The sequence below is a fragment of the Barbus barbus genome (genome assembly GCF_936440315.1).
Source record: "Barbus barbus genome assembly, chromosome: 16".
In the NCBI taxonomy this organism is placed as follows: Eukaryota; Metazoa; Chordata; class Actinopteri; order Cypriniformes; family Cyprinidae; genus Barbus; species Barbus barbus.
In genome coordinates, this window is record NC_136744.1 from 30,818,021 (window position 1) to 30,837,918 (window position 19,898).

At 40.7% G+C, this 19,898-nt stretch overlaps 1 protein-coding gene across 2 annotated transcripts in view; it reads left to right on the forward strand.

Moving 5' to 3' along the window:
• Positions 1-19,604, forward strand: part of LOC306882777 (NACHT, LRR and PYD domains-containing protein 3-like) — a 41,495-nt gene extending 21,891 nt beyond the window's left edge. For both annotated transcript variants that reach the window (XM_079437657.1, XM_079437658.1), the window contains 3 exons: positions 14,634-14,804; positions 17,128-17,306; positions 17,653-19,604. In XM_079437657.1, the coding sequence (XP_079293783.1) occupies positions 14,634-14,804; positions 17,128-17,306; positions 17,653-17,654 (352 nt within the window). In that variant the 3' untranslated portion in view covers positions 17,655-19,604. The remainder of the gene's footprint in view (positions 1-14,633; positions 14,805-17,127; positions 17,307-17,652) is intronic.
• Positions 19,605-19,898: the final 294 nt, after the last annotated feature.

A 19,898-nucleotide genomic window follows, 5' to 3' on the forward strand; every position in this document is an offset into this window, starting at 1 on the left:
ATTGGTTCTTCCCGTTGGCCCTGCACTCGTACCCCGCATTTTACATCAACGATTGGTTGATTCTAGCTCGATCAGAGCAGGTGGCGACTCGGCATCGAGATGTCGTTCTCGCGCACATGAAGGGGTTGAGACTGAACGCCAAGAAAGTGTGATTTCTCCAGTATAGAGAACCACTTATCTAGGCGTGATGTGGGACTCGTCCACGATGCAGGCACATATGTCTCCTGCTCGGAGCGAGTCGAAAGAGTGAAAGAGGACCAGTCATTCACTGTCAGGCAGTTTCAGAAACTGCTGGGGCTCATGGCAGCTGCGTCCAACGCGATTACTTTTGGCCTCCTGTACATGAGACCCCTACAGTGGTGGCTCAAGACCAAGGGGTTCTCCCCGAGGGGAAACCCGCTTCGCATGATCAAGGTCACGCGGCGATGCCTACGTGCCTTAGACATGTGAAGCCAAGCTTGGTTCTTGTCTCAGGGCCCGGTGCTGGGAGCCTCTTGTCGCCGCGTAATGCTAGCGACGGACGCATCCCTCACCGGTTGGGGAGCGGTCATGAGTGGCCACCCTGCCCGCGGTCTGTGGAGCGGTCGCCATCTAACGTGGCATATCAATTGTTTGGAAATGTTGGCCGTGCTCGAGTGGGTTATTTCCTAGATCCCCTCTTCTATACCACAGCCTGTCGTGCTGCAGGCCCTCAGTCCTCCTCCCTTTCGGGAGCCTGACCAGCGGAAGCATAACTGTGTGTGTCCAGTGCGAGCACTGGACGCATACGTCCACAGAGTTGCTGTGGAGAAGGACGGACCAATTGCTAGTTTGCTTTGGTCCTCCTAAGCGGGGTCTGCCTGCTTCTAGGCAGACTCTTAGCAGGTGCATTGTGGATACTATTTCCTTGGCCTATGAATCTTCAGGCATCCCTTCACCTCTGGGGCTTAAGGCCCATTCAACTAGGAGTATGGCGGCCTCCAAGGCCTTTCTGGCAGGGGTTTCGATGCAGGATATCTGCAATGCTGCGGGTTGGTCCACGCCCCTCACCTTTGTTCGGTTCTACGGTCTTGATCTTACGGCCACTCCCGGCTCTTCTGTTCTCTCGCCCTCGTTGTGCTCCTAGTGATACACACAGGGCAGGTATTTGGAAGTCTGGTGGCGTTGGCATCTCGTTCCCCGTAGCGTTCGACGCAGCTTGAGTTCCAGGAAGGGAACGTCTCGGGTTACGTATGTAACCCTGGTTCCCTGAAGGGAACGAGACGCTGCGTCTCGAAGCCATACTTCCTGTATCCCTGCGGGCGGTTGCTTCATTCCTGGAAGCAAACGCCGGCTCCACCGCACGTGCTTACATGCTTTCCGGTCAGTGACGTCACCCGCCTATGACGTCTCGCCCTTCCATTGGACACGTTACACTTTGATTCAGAGCGCGGTCACGCTGTGGGCGTTACCCGTAGCGTTCGACGCAACGTCTCGTTCCCATCAGGGAACCAGGGTTACATACGTAACCCGAGACGTTTTTCTTTGGACTTTGAGTATTCTTTTACAGAAATCTAAATGTAGAGTTTCGATCGGGTGTTTTTCCCAATTTAAGAAGTCAAATTTTATAGAAGGACCCCACACTTCACTGCCATATAAAACAATTGTTTCAATTATAGATTTGAAAAGTTTGAGCCAGATTTGGATTGGGATGTCGATTTTAATGGATCTTTTTATGGCATAGAAAGCCCTTTGAGCTTTCTCTTTGAGTTCATTCACAGCCAAAGCAAAGTTACCGGTTGGAGTTATTTTCAGGCCGAGGTAAGTGTATGTTTTTGTGGTTTCAATGGTTCTGTGTGATAGTGTGAATGTGTGTGTTGGTCCCTGAGATCTGGAGCGTTTCTGGAACATCATTACTCTAGTTTTTTGGAGGTTGACCGTCAGGGCCCAGGTCTGACAGTAATCCTCCAGCAGATTCAGGCTGTCCTGAAGCCCCTCTTCAGTGGGCGACAGGAGGACCAGGTCATCTGCGTAGAGAAGACACTTTATCTCTGTGTCGTGTAGAGTGAGATCTTGAAAGGGAGTGTGTTCTAATATGTTGGCCAATTGGTTGATGTAAATGTTGAAGAGGGTGGGGCTTAAACTGCATCCCTGTCTCACTCCACGCCCCTGGGGGAAGAATTCGGTTCTTTGGTTTCCAATTTTAACCGCACAATGGCTGGCTGTGTACATTGATTTGATCAAATCATAGAATTTTCCCCCTATTCCACTGTCAATAAGTTTTAGGTATAATGCTTCATGCCAGATTGAATCTAATGCTTTCTTGAAATCAACTAAACAAGCAAAAATTTTTCCTTTGTTTTGATGTACATATTTGTCAATTAGTGTTGGTAATGTAAAAATGTGATCGGATATGCGACATTTTGTAAGAAAGCCAGTTTGGCATTTACTCAAGGCATTGTGCTTCGTAAGGAAGTGTAACAGTCTGGTGTTTAAGATGCTACAGAACACCTTCCCCAGGTTACTGTTCACACAGATGCCTCGGTAGTTGTTGGGGTCTAGTTTATCTCCGTTCTTGTGAATGGGGCTGATGAGGCCCTTGTTCCAGATATCAGGGAAGAACCCGGCACACAGAACATCATTGAAGAGTTTTAGCATGGCCAGTTTGAAGCTTTGCTCTGTGTGTTTCAGCATCTCGTTCAGGATGCTGTCGACACCACAGGCTTTCTTCGGCTCAAGGACCCGTAATTTATCTTCCAATTCTTTCATTGTTATGGGGAAATCTAAGTGGTTTTGATTTGCTTTAATCGATCTTTCTAAATTGTTAATTAATTATCTAATTGTTTATTAATTATTTCATTTTGATTCGAATTTAGAATTTGGGTTGGGCTATATAATTCTTGGAAATGAGTTTTCCACATCTACCCATCTTGGATGGTCAGAATTTCTTGATTTGGTTTGTATAATAATTTCCATGTATTCCAAAATTTGTGTGAATTTATAGATTTTTCAATTTCTTCAAACTGGTTTTGCAAAAACTGTGCTTTTTTCCGCCGGAGTGTGGCTTTATATTGTTTTAGTGCCTCACAGTAATGAAGGCGGAGGTCCGGATTATCTGGTTGTCGGTGTTTTTGATTTGATAGATTTCTGAGGTTTTTTCTCAGAGTCTTACAGTCCAGATCAAACCATTTGTCAGTATCTAAAAAAAAATTATTTGGTTTAACAATGGTCAAATGACTCTTTTGTGCTGTTTTGTATAATATGTTGTTTAGATCTTGTACTTCCTGATTGATGCCGAATTGATTTTTAGGGTATGCCTGTGTTTGGAATGAGTGTAAGAGGGACTGTATTTCTGGAGATTCAACAGCATTGATGTAATTTGTGGCGCTGTTTTCTGTCCATTTGAATGACATAATTTTGATAATTTGATATAGTGTCCTAATTGGTGTGGGGGATGTTTCAGATTGCTTTATATAGAGTGTGATTTGGCTGTGGTCTGAGAAAGGTTTCAGGGGTTTGACTGTGAATGCTCTCAAAGAGGAAAGGTGGAGATCTGTGATGGTATAATCTACAGTGCTGTTACCGAGAGCTGAGCTGTAGGTGTATCGGCCGAGCGAGTCTCCTCACAGTCTTCCGTTGACGATGTACAGAGCCAGTCCTCGGCAGAGCTGCAGCAGCTGCCATCCGTGAGCGTTCACTGTCTGATCACAGTTTTCTCTGGCTGGGTAAGAAGGGTACAAGTCGTTATTGCCAGTGATGAATCTGGTACCATGTGATTCTAAGAAATCTAATTCTTCTCCGGTTCTAGCGTTTAAATCACCCATAAGCAGCACGTTTCCCTGGGCCTGGAAATGGCTGATTTCTTGTTCAATGTTTTGAAAGGATTCCTCTTGGAAATACGGAGACTCGAGGGGGGGTATATATATGGCATAAAGGAAAACAGGCTGAGATGCTGATATTATTCCTTTTTGTATTTTCAGCCACAGGTGGTATTGATCTCTTTTAACTAATTCTATGGCCAGTTCAGATTTAATCTAGATGATCATCCCTCCCGAGTCTCTCCCCTGTGTGACTGATGTGAGTTTGACTGATGGTGATATTATCTCTCTGTATCCTGAGGGACAGCCAGTGAACACATCTCCTCTACACCAGGTCTCCTGTAAGATGATGACATCTATGTCTTCAAGTTCTTTCATAAAGTCACAATTTCTACTTTTTAGGCCAAAGACTGAAGAGTTTAGACCTTGAATATTCTATGTAGAAAAACTAAGTGATTTCATCACAAACTTTTAAAATAATTGGTATGGTTTGTTTGCCATTTTGAGAAAAGAGAATGATACAAAAATACAATAGAGTAAAAGAAAATAATGAATGATGGAAGTAATGTTATGGTATGAACTCAAAAACATCAACAAATCCATTTTAAATTACATGTACACTTACACTAACAATGTGGCTTGGTAAATGGTATATTTAATTATTTATTTATTTTTTTACCACTGTGTGTGAGTAAGTGAGAGCAGATGATACTCAGCATGTGTTGGATGTCATGGAGTTCAGCGTTAGCTCGGCTCGCTCCTCCGCTGACAGCTTGGGCGTAGCTCGGTCTGTCTGGCTGGGTCGGGCTCTGCTGTGGACGGGCTTCAGCCGCTGGAGCGTTGGGGCTGTTATAGGACAGTCTCTGTCCGTACGGATCCGCTCTGGGCGCTGAAGCTCTCTGTGGACGCCTGGGCGCTGAAGCTCTGGGCGCTGAAGGTCTGGGCGGTGCTCCGGTCGGGGCTCTAGATGAGGTGTTGGCTGGGATGTAGTTTCCTGAAGTGTGTCTCGTTGGGTTGGCTGGGTTAAAGCTGGTTCTACTTGTCTGGTTGGTCCTGTTTAGAGCGACATCTTTGAGTTTCTTTGCAAAAATATGTACCAGGTTCTTATAAAGGTGGATGTGGTCATATAGGCAGTCAGTGTCCAGGTCTGGATGGTGGGCCAAGTGTACGTTGGGCAGGAGGGCACAGTGTCTGGAGATACTAGAGTTTATTTTATTAATTGTTTTGGGATGGAAATCTTTCCTCTGGAGTAGAGTGGACAGGGTGATTTTTGAGTTGGGGAAGGTTTCTCGAGCTTTTTCCACGACGGCTCTGTGCGAGTCAGACACTCGGTCCTGTTGGCTCCGCAGGTCGTTGGTGCCCGTGTGGATTATGATGTGGCTGTGTCGGCCTAGCTGGGATTCTGTCAGGAGCTCCAGGGCTTTGTCGGTGGTGGGACACCAGAATTTAACAGCTCTGTGTCAGGGGAAAAATTTCTTTATATCAATGAATTTGCCGTTTGAATCGATGAGTAGAGCTACTTCAGGTTCCTCTGTGCTGGTTTGTGCTGGGCTGTTGTGAGACGAGGGCTGATGCTGTTGTGCTGGGGAGCCTGACAGGGGCGCTGTGATGGCTGTGAGCTGTCTGGGTCGGGTCTCTCTGAGTCTGCGCTGAGGGGTGGGTGTTGACTCCCTGTGTTAGGTGACTTTGGGGTGGAGGGCAATGTTTGAGCTCTGTGGGTCTGTGCTGGTTCTTCTCTGGCCAGGAGGAGTTCTCTCAGCTGCTCTTTCAGGGCCTGGATCTCGCTGTTCTGCTGCTCTCTCTGCTCTCTCTCCTCCTGTATCTCTCTCATCTGCTCTTTCAGGGCCTGGATCTCGCTGTTCTGCTGCTCTCTCTCCTCCTGTGTCTCTCTCAGCTGCTCTTTCAGGGCCTGGATCTCGCTTTTCTGCTGCTTTCTCTGCTCTCTCTCCTCCTGTATCTCTCTCATCTGTTCTTTCAGGGCCTGGATCTCGCTGTTCTGCTGCTCTCTCTGCTCCTGTATTTCTCGCAGCTGCTGCCTCATCTCTAGTGTGGACTTTTCTCTGTCCTGTAGCTGGAGTCTCAGTGCGGTCAGCTCACACTGATAGCTGTCCTTCTCCGTCTGAAGCGTTCTCATCTGCTGGGTGAGGGCTGTCAGTCTCTGTGTTTGGTGCTCTGTGTTCTGCTGGAGTTGTATGAGCTGCACATGTGTGTGACTGCTGCTGTTTGAGCACCGTTTCTCTGAGCTGCACCATCTCCATCTCCAGCTTCATGAAGTGCTCCTGAAGTATAGGGATGGATTTGAGCAGGGAGGATGGGATGTTCTCAGTTTTAGCCGTTTCTGCAGGAGTGGGCCTGAGATCTGAGCTGCTGTTCTGTGGATTCTGTTCTGATGACAGACTCTCAGATAGCAAAGCTTTCTCGTGTTTCACAGTTTCAGCTATTGCTCTGTAGTCAGCCTGGAATAAATTCAGGTTCCCCTGTACCATGACTGTTACGTTTTTGTAGATATTCACAGTTATCATAGTGCTATCGGGGTCTTGTGGTTCTCTGATTTTGACTTTCCATCCATTACAGATGCCTTCTTTTTTTACAGAGGGGTAATGTTTGATGATGGCTTTATGCCAGGCACTGGAGTGATCAGAGAAGAAAATGAGGTTGCAGATTTCTGCAGTTTTGAATAGATCTGCAAATAGAGTCTCTGGATTGTTAGAAAGAAGTTTCTGTTTGTAGTTTTTCCTTGCAGAGTCAGTTCTGATCTCAGAGGGATACTGTATGGTGGTGAGTGGGGAGCTCATCTGCATATGGCAGTGGGGTGATGGCAGCTGCTGCTCTGATTGGCTGATTTTCTCTGGCTCATTTGAATTGATACATTGAGGAATGCCAGAGTGTGGGCTAGCCATAGCTTTAGCTTTATAGCATTTTAGCTTATAAAAATACAAAAATTATAAATTTTATGCCCTTATATTTGGAAAAAACAAGCCCAAAAAAAAAGAAAAAAGGTTTCCAGTGGAGTTTTGTTTGTACTCACTGCTTCTCCCTCTGTGAATAAGTGGATCTTCTCTTGTTTTAACCTTCCCTCCAGTTTTCCAGCAGGCCTGCTGCTAGAAGTTTGATGCTCTGATCCTCTGCGTTGATTATTTGGTTTTAAAAGCATAAATACTGTATTTTCTGAGTTCTCTTCATGAACGTTTGTGTCTGTATGTGGTATTCTTCTAGATTTTGTAGATCTCTCTCTCTCTCTCTCTCTGTCAATTCAATACAGTAAATGTTGAACGTCACATGATGAAACCCGGAAAACAGGTCTCATCGCTTCCGCTTCTCGGAGAGTGCATTAATAACAGTATTAAATAATACCGATATCAATGGACTTTTAAGGTAATCAGTTAAATTAGCTAGCTGTTTTTATTATTGACATTTTATTCGACTTATATATAAATGTTAGTGAAAATAATAAAAATAAAAAAACATTTATTAATCAACCCACATATGTGATAGACATTAGTTATGATTATCTTCAGTGTCTACTTTGAAGGCATCTTGAGTAAAACAGCTTCATATTTAACGAGGCATATGCAAAATGCGTGAACCGGAAGCAACGAGACCAGGTTAGCAGAATACGGAAGTCTGTTGCGCATAACCCCAATTCAATTCAATTCAGTTCATATTGCTTTATTGGCATGACATACTTAGATACATATTGCCAAAGCATTGTACATAGCAGAATAAAAACAAAAATATATCATATATATCCATAAATAAACAAAACAAAACAAAACAAATGTAAAATACATCCATATATATATTTATATAAACATTAATGGTACTACTAATGCAGATGTGTTCACTCTTTACTTCTTAGTTTGTGGCATTTATAAATATGTTGTGCTACCAAAGAGGAAGCAGGTCCTTCAGCGAGTAATATTCTTAATTTTTCATTTTCATGAAGTGACTGGAACTCAGGAATAATCTGCTGTATTTGACTGTACAGTGCGTCTCTTAAGGACGTGTATTTGTCACAGTGGAGGAGGAAGTGTTCCTCCGTCTCAACTGATCCAGATCTACATTCGTTACAGATTCGCTCTTCTTTAGGTAACCACGTCTTTCTATGTGGTCCTCTTTCTATGGCCAGCTGGTGGTCACTCAGTCTGTACTTCATCAGTAAATGTCTGTGAGTTATATTCCTGACTGAGATCAGATAATCAGCCAGACTGTACTCTCTGTTGAGTTTCAGATAGCATTGGAGACCACTTTGGTCTTTGGTTTGTTCTTTCCAGTGCTGTATGTATGTCTCCTTCTCTTCATTCATCATTTCTTTGATTCTTCCAGGTTTTTCAGGGTTGGTGATATTGAGTGCTTTGTTAGTCAGATCTGACACCAGTACACAAAGATTACTTTTTTCGGCACTCATTTTTTGTGTTTGTAGTGCTTTAAAATGAAGAGAATCTTCAGAACTAGAGTTTAAGTGGATCCAAAACTCTTTTTTTAATTATTAGATTTAGGGGGAGACGGCCTAACTCCGCTCTGCAGGCGTTATTAGGTGTGTTTCTGTGCACACGAAGGATGCTTCTGCAGAACTCTACATGCAGAGCTTCTAAAGGGTGTTTGTGCCAATCTTTATGGCTGTAGTTACTCGTTGGGCCCCAGATCTCGCTTCCATACAGGGCAATAGGCAGTATGACACTATCGGAAATCTTTGTCCAGATTCTGATGGGGATGTCTATTTTGAATAATTTTGTTCGTATGGCATGCAGTGCCCTGCGGGCTTTTACAAGTAATGTTTTTATTGCCAAATTGAAATTTCCAGTGGGAGTTAAAACCAGACCAAGATAATTATATAGTAAAGCATGCTGAAGTGTGGTGTTGTTTAAAGTAAATATATGTTTATGTTCTAGATTTCTGGGTTTTTCTGAAATATCATTATCTTAGTTTTTTGGATGTTGATTTCTAAGTTCCAATCAAGGCAGTATTTAGTTAAAATGTCAAGGTTGTTCTGGAGACCTTCTGGTGTTTTAGATAGAATTAGCAAGTCGTCTGCATACAGTAAATATTTGACTTCTGTGTCGAATAATTGTAGTCCTGGACTGTCTGATTGGTCCAGTAGATCTGCCAATTCATTGATATATATGTTGAATAAAGTGGGGCTGAGGCAGCAGCCCTGTCTCACTCCTCGCTGTTGAGAAAAATAGTCTGTCCTTTGCTGTCCAATTTTTACTGCACATTTATTTTGGTTATACATGTTTTTAATTAAGTCATAAATTTTACCCCCTATGCCACTTTGAATGATTTTATAAAACAATCCATTATGCCAAATGGAGTCAAAAGCCTTCTTAAAATCTATGAAGGATGCAAATATTTTTCCCTCTTTCTTTAGGTGAACATGTTGATTTATTAATGTGTGTAGTGTGTGAATATGATCAGTGGTTCGATGTTTAGGGACGAAGCAAATTTGAGATTTGCTGATGACATTGTGCTGCTTTAAGAAAGATGAAATCCGAGAGTTGATTATAGAGCAAAATACTTTTGCCAAATTTCTGGTTACACATATCCCTCTGTAGTTATTAGGATCTGTTTTGTCTCCACTTTTAAAGGTAGGAGAAATGAGTCCTGTGTTCCAGACCTCAGGAGAAACGCCTGAACTCAGAGTCAGATTGAAGAGTTTGAGTAATGCAATCTGAAGTTCAGGAGAGATGTGTTTAAGCATCTCATTGTTTATGTTGTCAGGGCCACAGGATTTCTTACATTTGAGGGATTTCAGTTTTCCACTAAGTTATTGTTGTGTTATTGGATAATCAAGTGGATTTTGGTTGTTTTTGATACATGATTCAAGAGCGTTCAGTTTTTCAAGGGCTTTTAACTGGTTGGGATTATTCAGAGAGTCAGTTTGATGTGTATAGAGCTTCTCAAAATAATCTTTCCAAATTTGACCATCTTGTATGGCTAGTTCTTGTGGCTTTGTATTGTTCAGACTGTTCCAAGTGCTCCAGAACTGACCCTGATCAATTGTGTTGTCCATCTTCTGAAGTGTGTTGTTATAATAATCTAATTTCTTCTGTCTCAGTGTGTTTTTGTATTGTTTCAGAAGTTCTGAGTGCTTTAAGCGTAGTTCTGAGTTGACTGGATCTTTGTGTTTTTGATTTGAAATTAATCGTAGCGCTTGTCTTATTATTTCACAATCACGGTCAAACCACTTTTCAGAAGGTTTTTGTTTAGCTCTATTTTTGTGTTTATATGTGGTAGTTTTATTTAAATGAGCCTTTTTTGCTATATTTTCAAAAATATCATTAATATGTTTAATTGCTACATTTATTCCTTTCCAATTATTATCATATGTTGAATTGTTAAACAGTGCTATGGAATTGACTATTTCATTTGACTTCAATACTTTAATATATGTTTCAGCAGCATTACAAGTCCATCTATATGGTGTTTTGAGCTTATGTAGATGAATTGGCTTTTTCTGGATCTCTCTTGATTTGATGTTTTCACCTTTAATGCAAAGATTGATCTGGCTGACCTAAAGTTTGACAAAGGTGGGCTACCTCTTTCCCATGCCTATTGACTCCAGTATCCTGGTTATTTCTTCTAGGTAGAGTACTGAAGAGATCTTGGGGTAAATGTGTGAACAGATGTTTATCTGCCGATAAACTCTCTCTCTCTCTCTCTCTCTTTCTGTCTCTCTCTGTCTCTCAATTCAATTAAATTCAATTCAATTCAATTCAATTCAATATGTGCTTTATTGGCATGACAATTGTTACAATGTATTGCCAAAGCATAGTGTTTACATTAAATATAGAACAAGTATGTATATAAAAAAAAAAAAAAAAAAAAAGTACATGCATGTGTATATTGTGACGAGTCGGCTGCCTCCCCCCTGTCCATCATCACCACCCCGTCCCATATTCGCCGCCCTTCACCAGGCTCCCGACAGGAGTGGGTGTGTGAGAGAGGAGGGGCGCTGAAACAGCCAGGGCTGGCGGCGTGTGATGAGGCGCACCTGACGTGAATAGAGCCTCATCACCGCCGCCGTTAAATGCCGAACGCGCCTCTCCTCGGGAGACCGGTCTCTCCCCCGTGCATGCACGCTGGTGTCCTCGTGGGTCCAGGAAGGGAGCGTCGAGGAGGACTGCCGCACCCGTTAGGCGGCTGACGGGCCAGGATGCCGGGCCGCCGAATCCCCCAGAAGCGCCGGGATGCCCGAAGATGGACGAAGCCGCGCAAGAGACGCCGCCGCCACTCGCTCCCGGCCCCGAGAGGGGAGCGCGTGCGGCCACCGGACTCCGCCCCTTCCCTGGACCCTTCCCTCCTGAACACTGCCCTCCTACACAGCCCCGCAGCACGACGAGGACACCAGATCCCTGTTTATTTTGGACACTTTTCCCCCTTTGGACACTTTAGTTTAATATTTTGTTTAATAAAAACCTCTCCGAGGCTTGACGTCACGCCCACTGTGTCTGTCGTTGGCTCCTCCCGCCACAATATATAATTAAACAAAATAGAACAAATCAATTCTAGAATTCCGTGAACAGTTTAAAAGTGTGTGTTTGTGTGTGTGTGTGTGTGAGTGTGTGTGTTTGTGTGTGGGCGCATCACTGATTTGTTGACTCCTCCCTCTTTTTGTGACAGGCATCAATGTATCTTGCTGCTAGTGAGATACAATCTTGTTTTTCACCTAATAAATACTGAAGTTGTGTTTTCTTGTTTAACATTTTGAAGTCAGGGTAAAGTGTTTCAAATTTGGGATAAAATGCCTCTCTAATGTGTTGATAGTTAGGACAGCTGGTGAGGAAGTGTTGCTCTGTCTCCACTTCTCCATGAGTACAGTATGGACAGATGCGGCTCTCTCTGGGCAGCCAGTGCTGTCGATATCTGCCCGTCTCTATAGTCAGAGTATGACCGCTCAGTCTGTACCTCGTCATCTGTCTTCTTAGTTTACAGTCTTTCACTGTACTCAGATATTCTGCAGTTATGTAATCTCTATTTAGGGCCAAATAACATTCAAGTTTACTTTGTTTTTCTGTTGTTTCTTTCCAATAGGTTAGATAATTTTCTTTTTGTTCTTTTATAATTTGGTTGGGCCAAAGTTTGTGGATGATTATTTCAGTGTCCTGCTGCTGGATGTTAGTCATGTTAGTCTGTGTTTGCAGCTTCAGGACCATCTGAATCAGGGGACTTTTTTCAGGGTTCACTTCATGGTTTTTAAGGGCTTTAAAATGATAAGAGTTGGGGTCGCTCATTTTTAAGTGTTTCCAAAATTTGATGGCTCGTTTCTCAATGTGCATTAGTAGAGGGTATTGGCCTAATTCTGCCCTGCATGCGTTGTTGGGTGTGCTCCTCTGTACTCCGAGGATGCTCTTACAGAACTCAGCATGCAGGGCTTCAAGCGGAGTTTTGTCCCATTTTTCAAATTGGTGATTTAGGAGAGGACCCCACACTTCACTGCCATATAATGTAATAGGTTCTATGACTGATTGGAATATTTTGAGCCAGATTCTAATTGGTATTTGAATTTGGATAGATTTTTTGATGGCGTAAAAGGCCCTTCTTACTTTCTCTTTCAGTTCATTCACAGCCAAATTTAGTTTACCAGTTGCATTTATCTTCAGCCCGAGGTATGTGTAGTTTGTGGCATGTTCAATATTGCTCGTACCAAGGGTGAAATTGTGTCTCTTTCCCTGAAGTATTTTCTGAAATGTTAGTACTTTGGTTTTGTTAGGATTAATAGTCAGGGCCCAGGTCTGACAGAACTTGTGCAGGATGTCCAGGTTCTGCTGTAGACCCTCTTCTGTTGGAGACAGCAGAACCAGATCATCTGCAAACAGCAAGAACTTAATGTTGGAGTCATGTAGTGTGAGGCCAGGTGCTGCTGATTGTTCCAGGAGTTTCGCCAATTCATTAATGTAGATATTGAAGAGGGTCGGTGATAGTGGACAGCCCTGCCTCACACCCCGCCCTTGAGTGAAGAACTCTGTTCGTTTATTTCCAATTTTAATTGCGCATTGATTGTTTGAATACATTGTTTTTATAATATTGTATGTTTTACCCCCAATACCTGATTCTAGAAGTTTTGACAGCAGACCTTCATGCCAAATTGAATCAAAGGCCTTTTGGAAATCTACAAAGCAAGCAAATATTTTGGTTTTGTTTTGGTTAATGTATTTGTCGATCAGGGTGTGTAGGGTGAAGATGTGGTCTGTTGTTCTATAATTTGGTAAGAATCCAATCTGGCTTTTGCTGAGGACATTGTGCTCTGTAAGGAAGTGTACAAGTCTTGTGTTGATGATCTTGCAGAACAGCTTCCCCAGATTACTGCTCACACAGATGCCTCTGTAATTGTTTGGGTCTGATTTGTCTCCACTCTTGAATATGGGCGTTATGAGTCCTCGGTTCCAACTTTCAGGGAAATGACTAACACTCAGAACCAAGTTGAACAGTTTTAGTAGAGCCGATCTTAATTTGTGCTCTGTTTTCTTGAGCATTTCGTTGAGGATGCCATCTGGACCACTTGCTTTTTTGTTTTTTAGGGCCTGGATTTGATCAATCAGTTCATTTTCTGTAATGGGGTAGTCTAATGGGTTTTGATATTTACCAATTGTATGTTCCATATGAATCATTTTTTCATATTTTTGGGTTTGTTCTGGGGTCATTATAATTTCACTATAAAGTTGTTTAAAGTGATTTTTCCAGGTGTCTCTGTTTTGTATGGCTGCTTGTTCATGATGTTTTTTATGCAGGTAATTCCAGTTGTCCCAGAAATTGTTTGAATTTATGGATTCCTCTCTCTCTCTCTCTCTCTCTCTCTCTCTCTCGCTCTCTCTCTCTCATTTCCGGTGTGAGTGTGAGCGTGAGCGTTTGGAGCGTTGTGAGTGTGGAGCGTGTTTTTCTGAGTGAGTTTTCTTTTTTTCTCTCTCTTTTTTTTCTTTTTTTTCTTGTTTATTGTTTAGTTCGTTTTTTTGGGGGGGTCGCGTGGGGGTTTTCCCCTTGCGTGGACATGGCGGACTCACGAGTTGGTGTTCTAAAGAATCTCACGCGTCGTCACGGTGTCAAAATGGCGGCTGCGGTGAGTGTTGAAGATAGTTGTTTGGCAATGGGAGAAGTTGTTGGTCACGACAGTATTTTGTCGGCATCTAAAATGAATAGTGTTGTTGTGGTTTTTTTGAAGTCAGTCGAAAAAGCAAACGAACTAGTGGAAAAGGGTATTGTTGTTAATCTCTTCACACCTGTTCTTCCGCTTTCAACACCCTCAAAAAAAGTAACTTTGTCTAATATTCCACCTTTTGTTTCTGATGATACACTGGTTAAGATCCTTTCCCGCTATGGAAAGCTGGTTTCACCGATCAAGAAAATCCTCATTGGTACTGCTTCACCACTGTTAAAACATGTAGTCTCTTTTAGAAGATTTGCCTACATGATTTTGAAAGATAGCGAAGAACTTGACTTGACTTTTAACATTAAGGTTGACAACTTTGATTATGTTCTCTATGCCACAACGGATAAGATGAAGTGCTTTAATTGTGGTGGGGTAGGTCATCTGATTCGGACTTGCCCTAAAAGGAACAAAGAGGATAATACATCAACTGATGGGCAAAACATGGAGGTTTGTCTAAACAGTGATGATGAGGAAAGGGTTGTAGCAGGGACTATTAAAAATGTTAAAAGATTTTCACCATAAGTGTCTTAATATACTGTATGTTAAATGTTTTATGATTATGATTGTGTTCTGTGACATTTTAGACCTCAGTCCAATGATCCATCAAACACTAATTCATGCTTTAAGTTTGTGCTTTCTCTTTAATAATGGATTCACAGCTAAACTGATCTGATCTGAAAGAGTGAAGAGTGTGTCATTGTTCTCTACAGGTTGAGATATTGTGGCATCACAGATGAAGGTTGTGCTGCTCTGGCTTCAGCTCTGAGATCAAACCCCTCACACCTGAGAGAACTGGATCTGTCTGGGAATAAACTAGGAGATTCAGTGAAGCTGCTTTCTGATGTGCTACAGGATCCTCACTGTAAACTGGAGAAACTGAGGTAAGATCTCTCTGATAGTCACATGTCTTTGTCCTCACAGGACTCTAGACTCATTCTTCCCACTGGTCATCATTTGGAGCACATCATTTTTTTTTTTTTTTTTTTTTTTTTTTGCTACAACATGACTTTAGAAATTAACATTACAAAAATTCAAAAGGAATAAACTTACTAAGTCAGGAACACATCAACTCTACAGAAAATCTCTCTCCATGAGAGTAGGAAAGGGAAAGACTGCTTCAGTGGTACAAACACACATCAAACAAAGGTAGCCAAATATTCATTCAGTGCACCTGAGAAGACTGAGCTCCACCCATGGATAACTATGTCATGTGACCTCATTTGAATTCTCAGCAGTTATCATAGTTGTTATATAATAATGAGTGTTCAACATTCAACCCATTCTTTTTAATCAGTAGCCTATTATTATTATAATAGTGACAAACGCGTGAATCCACTAAATTGTTGCGCCAGTCATTGCTATGATTGACAGTGATAACTGTAGCAGCGGATAGAACCAACTATCTGACAAACTGATGTCAAAAATAGACCTGTGCATTAAGTGATACTGAGTAACATAACTACAGCAGTAACAAGTCTGTGTTGGCTGAATATATTAAGGACAGTTAAAGATAACTTAAAACACTCTTTTTGATGTGTCCTTTTTAAGACAATGTTTAAATAAGATTTTAAATTAAATATTTCAAAATATTAAATGCATTATTATTTAATTGTACTTGCTATACTACTTAAACACAGTATTAAAATTTGTTATAATAGTCATTTTATAATAAATCCAAAAGCAAGAAGTCAAAACTAAGGAGTGGAAATGGCAACTGAGCTAATGAGTGATCCTCTGCTTCCATCTACTGGATATAATGGTACATTTATGTAATTGTCATCTTAAGTCTTTGTTTTCCTCCAGGATTTTTGGCACATTTTTTCATGTCATCTCCATGAATGAAAAGTGAATCTTTAAAGTGAAATTAACAGCACAATTGTCGAGTTAAAAAATAGTAAAGGCTTTAAAATAATGTATTTAAAAAAAAAAAAAAAAAGGTTTTTGACAAACAATGAATTAAAAAATGTCTGTCACCTTTTTCACCCATGATGTGTTTGCATCCCTGATCCTTTAATGTCAATTTTAAGAATAAAATCAGCAATGTTCAGTAAACGTTAAATTTCAGCAGAAAGTTACTTTCATTTGTTTCCATTACATCACATGCTTTGCTTATGATAGTTTGATAAATAATGAATTTTCAGATAACATGTCAAATAGTAATCCAGAGTCTCTGTGACTTACTGCAGGATGAATATCTCAGAGGTTTAGATTTGAACAGACAAGAGTCTGAATGTGTTTAGTTTTAACTCAGTACTACAGTGATCAATGAGTGAATGAAAGTTATAATCACTTCAGCGTTTAGCATTATCATTGATAAAAGGAAAGACCATCAACACCTGTAAAACCACAAGCAGAATTTTTTATTTATTTATTTGTTTTATTTGCTGCTCTATCAGCAGTTTCATGTTCCTCTAATATCAGGGATGGATAACCTCAGTCCTGGAGGGCCACAGTCCTGCAGAGTTTAGCTCCAACCTCAATTAAACACAGCTGAAGCACAGGACTGGATTCTGATGCGGACCGATTTAAAGGCTCTCCTCGGTTAAAATTGTGTCCCAGGGAGAGCGGTGTTTCAGCTGGGTCCCCCTCTGCTCTAGTGTCCTGTACACCTGTGTGTTAATCCAGCCTCTTGCCCATCACTGTCTCGTATACTGAGAAAAATATTATTTAAGAAAAGAAAGTTCATCAAAGTGGAATATAAACACCAAAGAAAATAAAGCTGGAGGTAAACAGGCGATGAGCCAGAAGAAAAGCTCATTAACATGATCTCAGTGCATGTGTAGGCAAGAGGTCTACTTTGTAAGACCTTGAGAATCTCTATTGAGTTCAACACATTTCTATTCAGTTTTAAGCTGCCAGATGAGACCAAACATGACACAATGATCAAGTGTTTGATCACAAGAGTTAATAAATGAGATGTAATGGGGAACACGTGGGTGTTTATTAGAGGAGCAAGTGACTGTTTCTCCAGACAGATCCGTCCTTATATCACTATGAAACAATATCTCACATTCAGCTCTGTGTGTCTATTCAGCCCTGAAGCACATGACAGTTTCAAACAGCAGCATTGAGCATCAACATGCATAAATCTCATTCTATCAGCAGCAGTATGTGGCAATGCTTGTCGTTATATCTCCTCTCCTGCTCAATAACAAACTACACACACTTCAACTACAATTCACATTCTGTCATTGTTCTCTACAGGTTGTATGATTGTGACATCACAGATGAAGGTTGTGCTTCTCTGGCTTCAGCTCTGAGATCAAACCCCTCACACCTGAGAGAACTGGATCTGTTTAGGATTAATCTACGAGATTCTAGTAGGAAGTTACTCTCTGATCTGAAGAAGGATCCACATTATAAACTGGAGACATTGCACTTTTGTGAGTGTTTGTTTATTTAAAGTTTCTAAATTGAGTAACAGACCTCCTGTGTGTGTGATAATATAAGATAATCATTCAGCTCCACTTTAGTCTCTGTACTTTAAAGTGTGTTTAATTCTGTGATGTGACTGATTTATGAATAAATTAATATTTTAATCTCTTACAGAGTCTCTAAGTGATAGTAGTTGTTGATCATGTACTGTTATTAATCTCTGATCAGTTGTTCATTCATATCTCTGGCTGTAATATGAATATACTGTGTGTTTTCTGAGCTGGATCTGCTGATGTGATGTGACAGCAGTAATGTCTCAGACTCATATCTGACTGTCTGTGTGTTTTATTGTAGGACTCAGTATTTATGGGTCAGTGCAGTTTCCTCAGGATCAGCTGATGGTGAATAAGGAGCCGCTACAGAGACGTCACGGTCACACAATCAACAGAGACTGCGTGATGGGGACAAAAACTAGAGATGTTCATTTCGGTTAATTTTCCTGACCGACTCCCAACACTCGTTAACCAATCATTGACCGTTAACTGACAAAATTAAAATGTTAAGTTAGATTTAATTAAATTGGGGGCTTTACAAATACTTTGCCTAAAGGTTCAATTAATGGTTTAATTAAAAAAATATAGATTTTTCTGACTCGTTAGACTTTACAGGGTTAAAGAAGAATGCTGAACCTGGCAACAGAGTTTAGAGTTTAAGTAGAAATAATGTGTAATACTGTAGCTCTGACTATATTCTCTTTATCTCTTGATATCTGAACCCCTGAAATATTCCCTAAACCTGATGCAATAACAAACAGAAGCGGTTTGACTGCTTGTATCTCTGTCCACTCAGTGTTTGACATGAGAGAGTGTTTCTGAGTCTCTTCTCCAGGAGTGATGCTGATTTCTCAGCTGCTGAACAGAGGCCTGTCAAACACTGAAATACTGAATTAACAAAACACGCTTCACACTGAGACTTCATCCCCAAAGAGCCCATTAGATGAGCAACTGCAAACCAATGTACAGCCAGCTGGGAACAAAAGAGCTCGCTGTAATTGACTCAATTCAGATTGCTGTTAGAAACAATGTAAAATTAAAAAACGGATAAATCAAGAGTGATGTTCTGAGCTCATTCTAACTTTCAGCACTTATACTTTCACCTCAGATGCACTTCTGTAAATCTCACAGTTAATCTAGTTGTTACATGTTGATCTGTTTTAGTTGTGTTTTGCCATGTCTTCTGTTGACCTAGTTTTCCTTAGTTGCCCTGAATTAGCTCCTCACCTGTTTCTGTTTCCTCGTTATTACGTTCAGCACTTAAAGCCTGTGTTCTCCCATGTTCCTTTGTCTGCTATTATTTTGGATTTATGTTTGGTTGTGCCAAATGCCTTCTGTGGATTATTAAAATACTCTTTGATTTTGACTCAGACACACCAAACACGTAACACTAGTATTTGAAGCATATTTAATGAGACAAACCCTGTCTATAATATCTGCATCTCATTAGGCTTCAGTTAATAAGAGACCAAACATCAACCCCCGGTTTCACAGACAAGGCTTAAGCCTAGTCCTAGACTAAAATGTAAATTTTAGCTGTTTCAAATGAAATAAACTTGCACTGACTGATCTTAAAATATATCAGTGACTTTCTTTTGTCTCAAGATGCGCCCCAGTAATGTTTTTTTCTAAGCATGTTTATAAAAATTACTTAAATGTCCTAATTGAACTATGGCCTAATCCTGGTTTAGTCTAAGCCCTGTCTGTGAAACCGGGCCCAAGAGTAATTTGAGATTAAAACTGTGATTAAATCTTTTTTTTCAGGGATGGATGAGGAACTGAGAAAAAAATAAAAGTTGGTTTTATTTTATTATTTAAAAACATTTTTAAAATATTCAACATTTGGGGAATAAATTAAATAGCCTATATGCATAGATGCTGATTTGCACCTGTTTATATCTGAAATTAGTTTTAATCTGTCTAGATAGTTAAAATTGTGATATTAATATTTATAACATGTTTAAATCATATATCATAAGTATAAACATTAAGGAAAATATAAGATTAAGATTTTATTCTAGAGGGATGATGAACTGGGGAAAAAAGCACATGTGCAGCATTTTTATTTATTTTATATCTAAAAACATTAAAATGTTTGACATTTGAAAAAAAGAGACAGGTTAAAGAAACAGTATGGATGCTGATTTACATTTACCTTTTTAAATATGTATTTACTTTGAATCTATGTCTGTATTATATTTAGTTCAAATGATGGTGTATAAATGTTATTAGTGATATTAAACGCTTAATATTTATATCATGTTTCAATCATATCGTAAATCTGGACTGAAACGCGTTTGACCCGCGCGCTTTCCGTTCAGCGTCCCGTTGCTAAGAGACGTGTCCAAACTCTACTAGATTTTTATTTTTATTTTTATTAATGCTTTATTTTCAACAAGTAGCATGTACAGTGCCATATCCCATTATATAACAAAAAACATTACACATGCCTCAACAAGAAGGAACAAGGGAGAACGAAACAGAGAGGGTTTACAGACAGATATATGTTATACATATATTAACAATTCCACAGGATATTACAATACA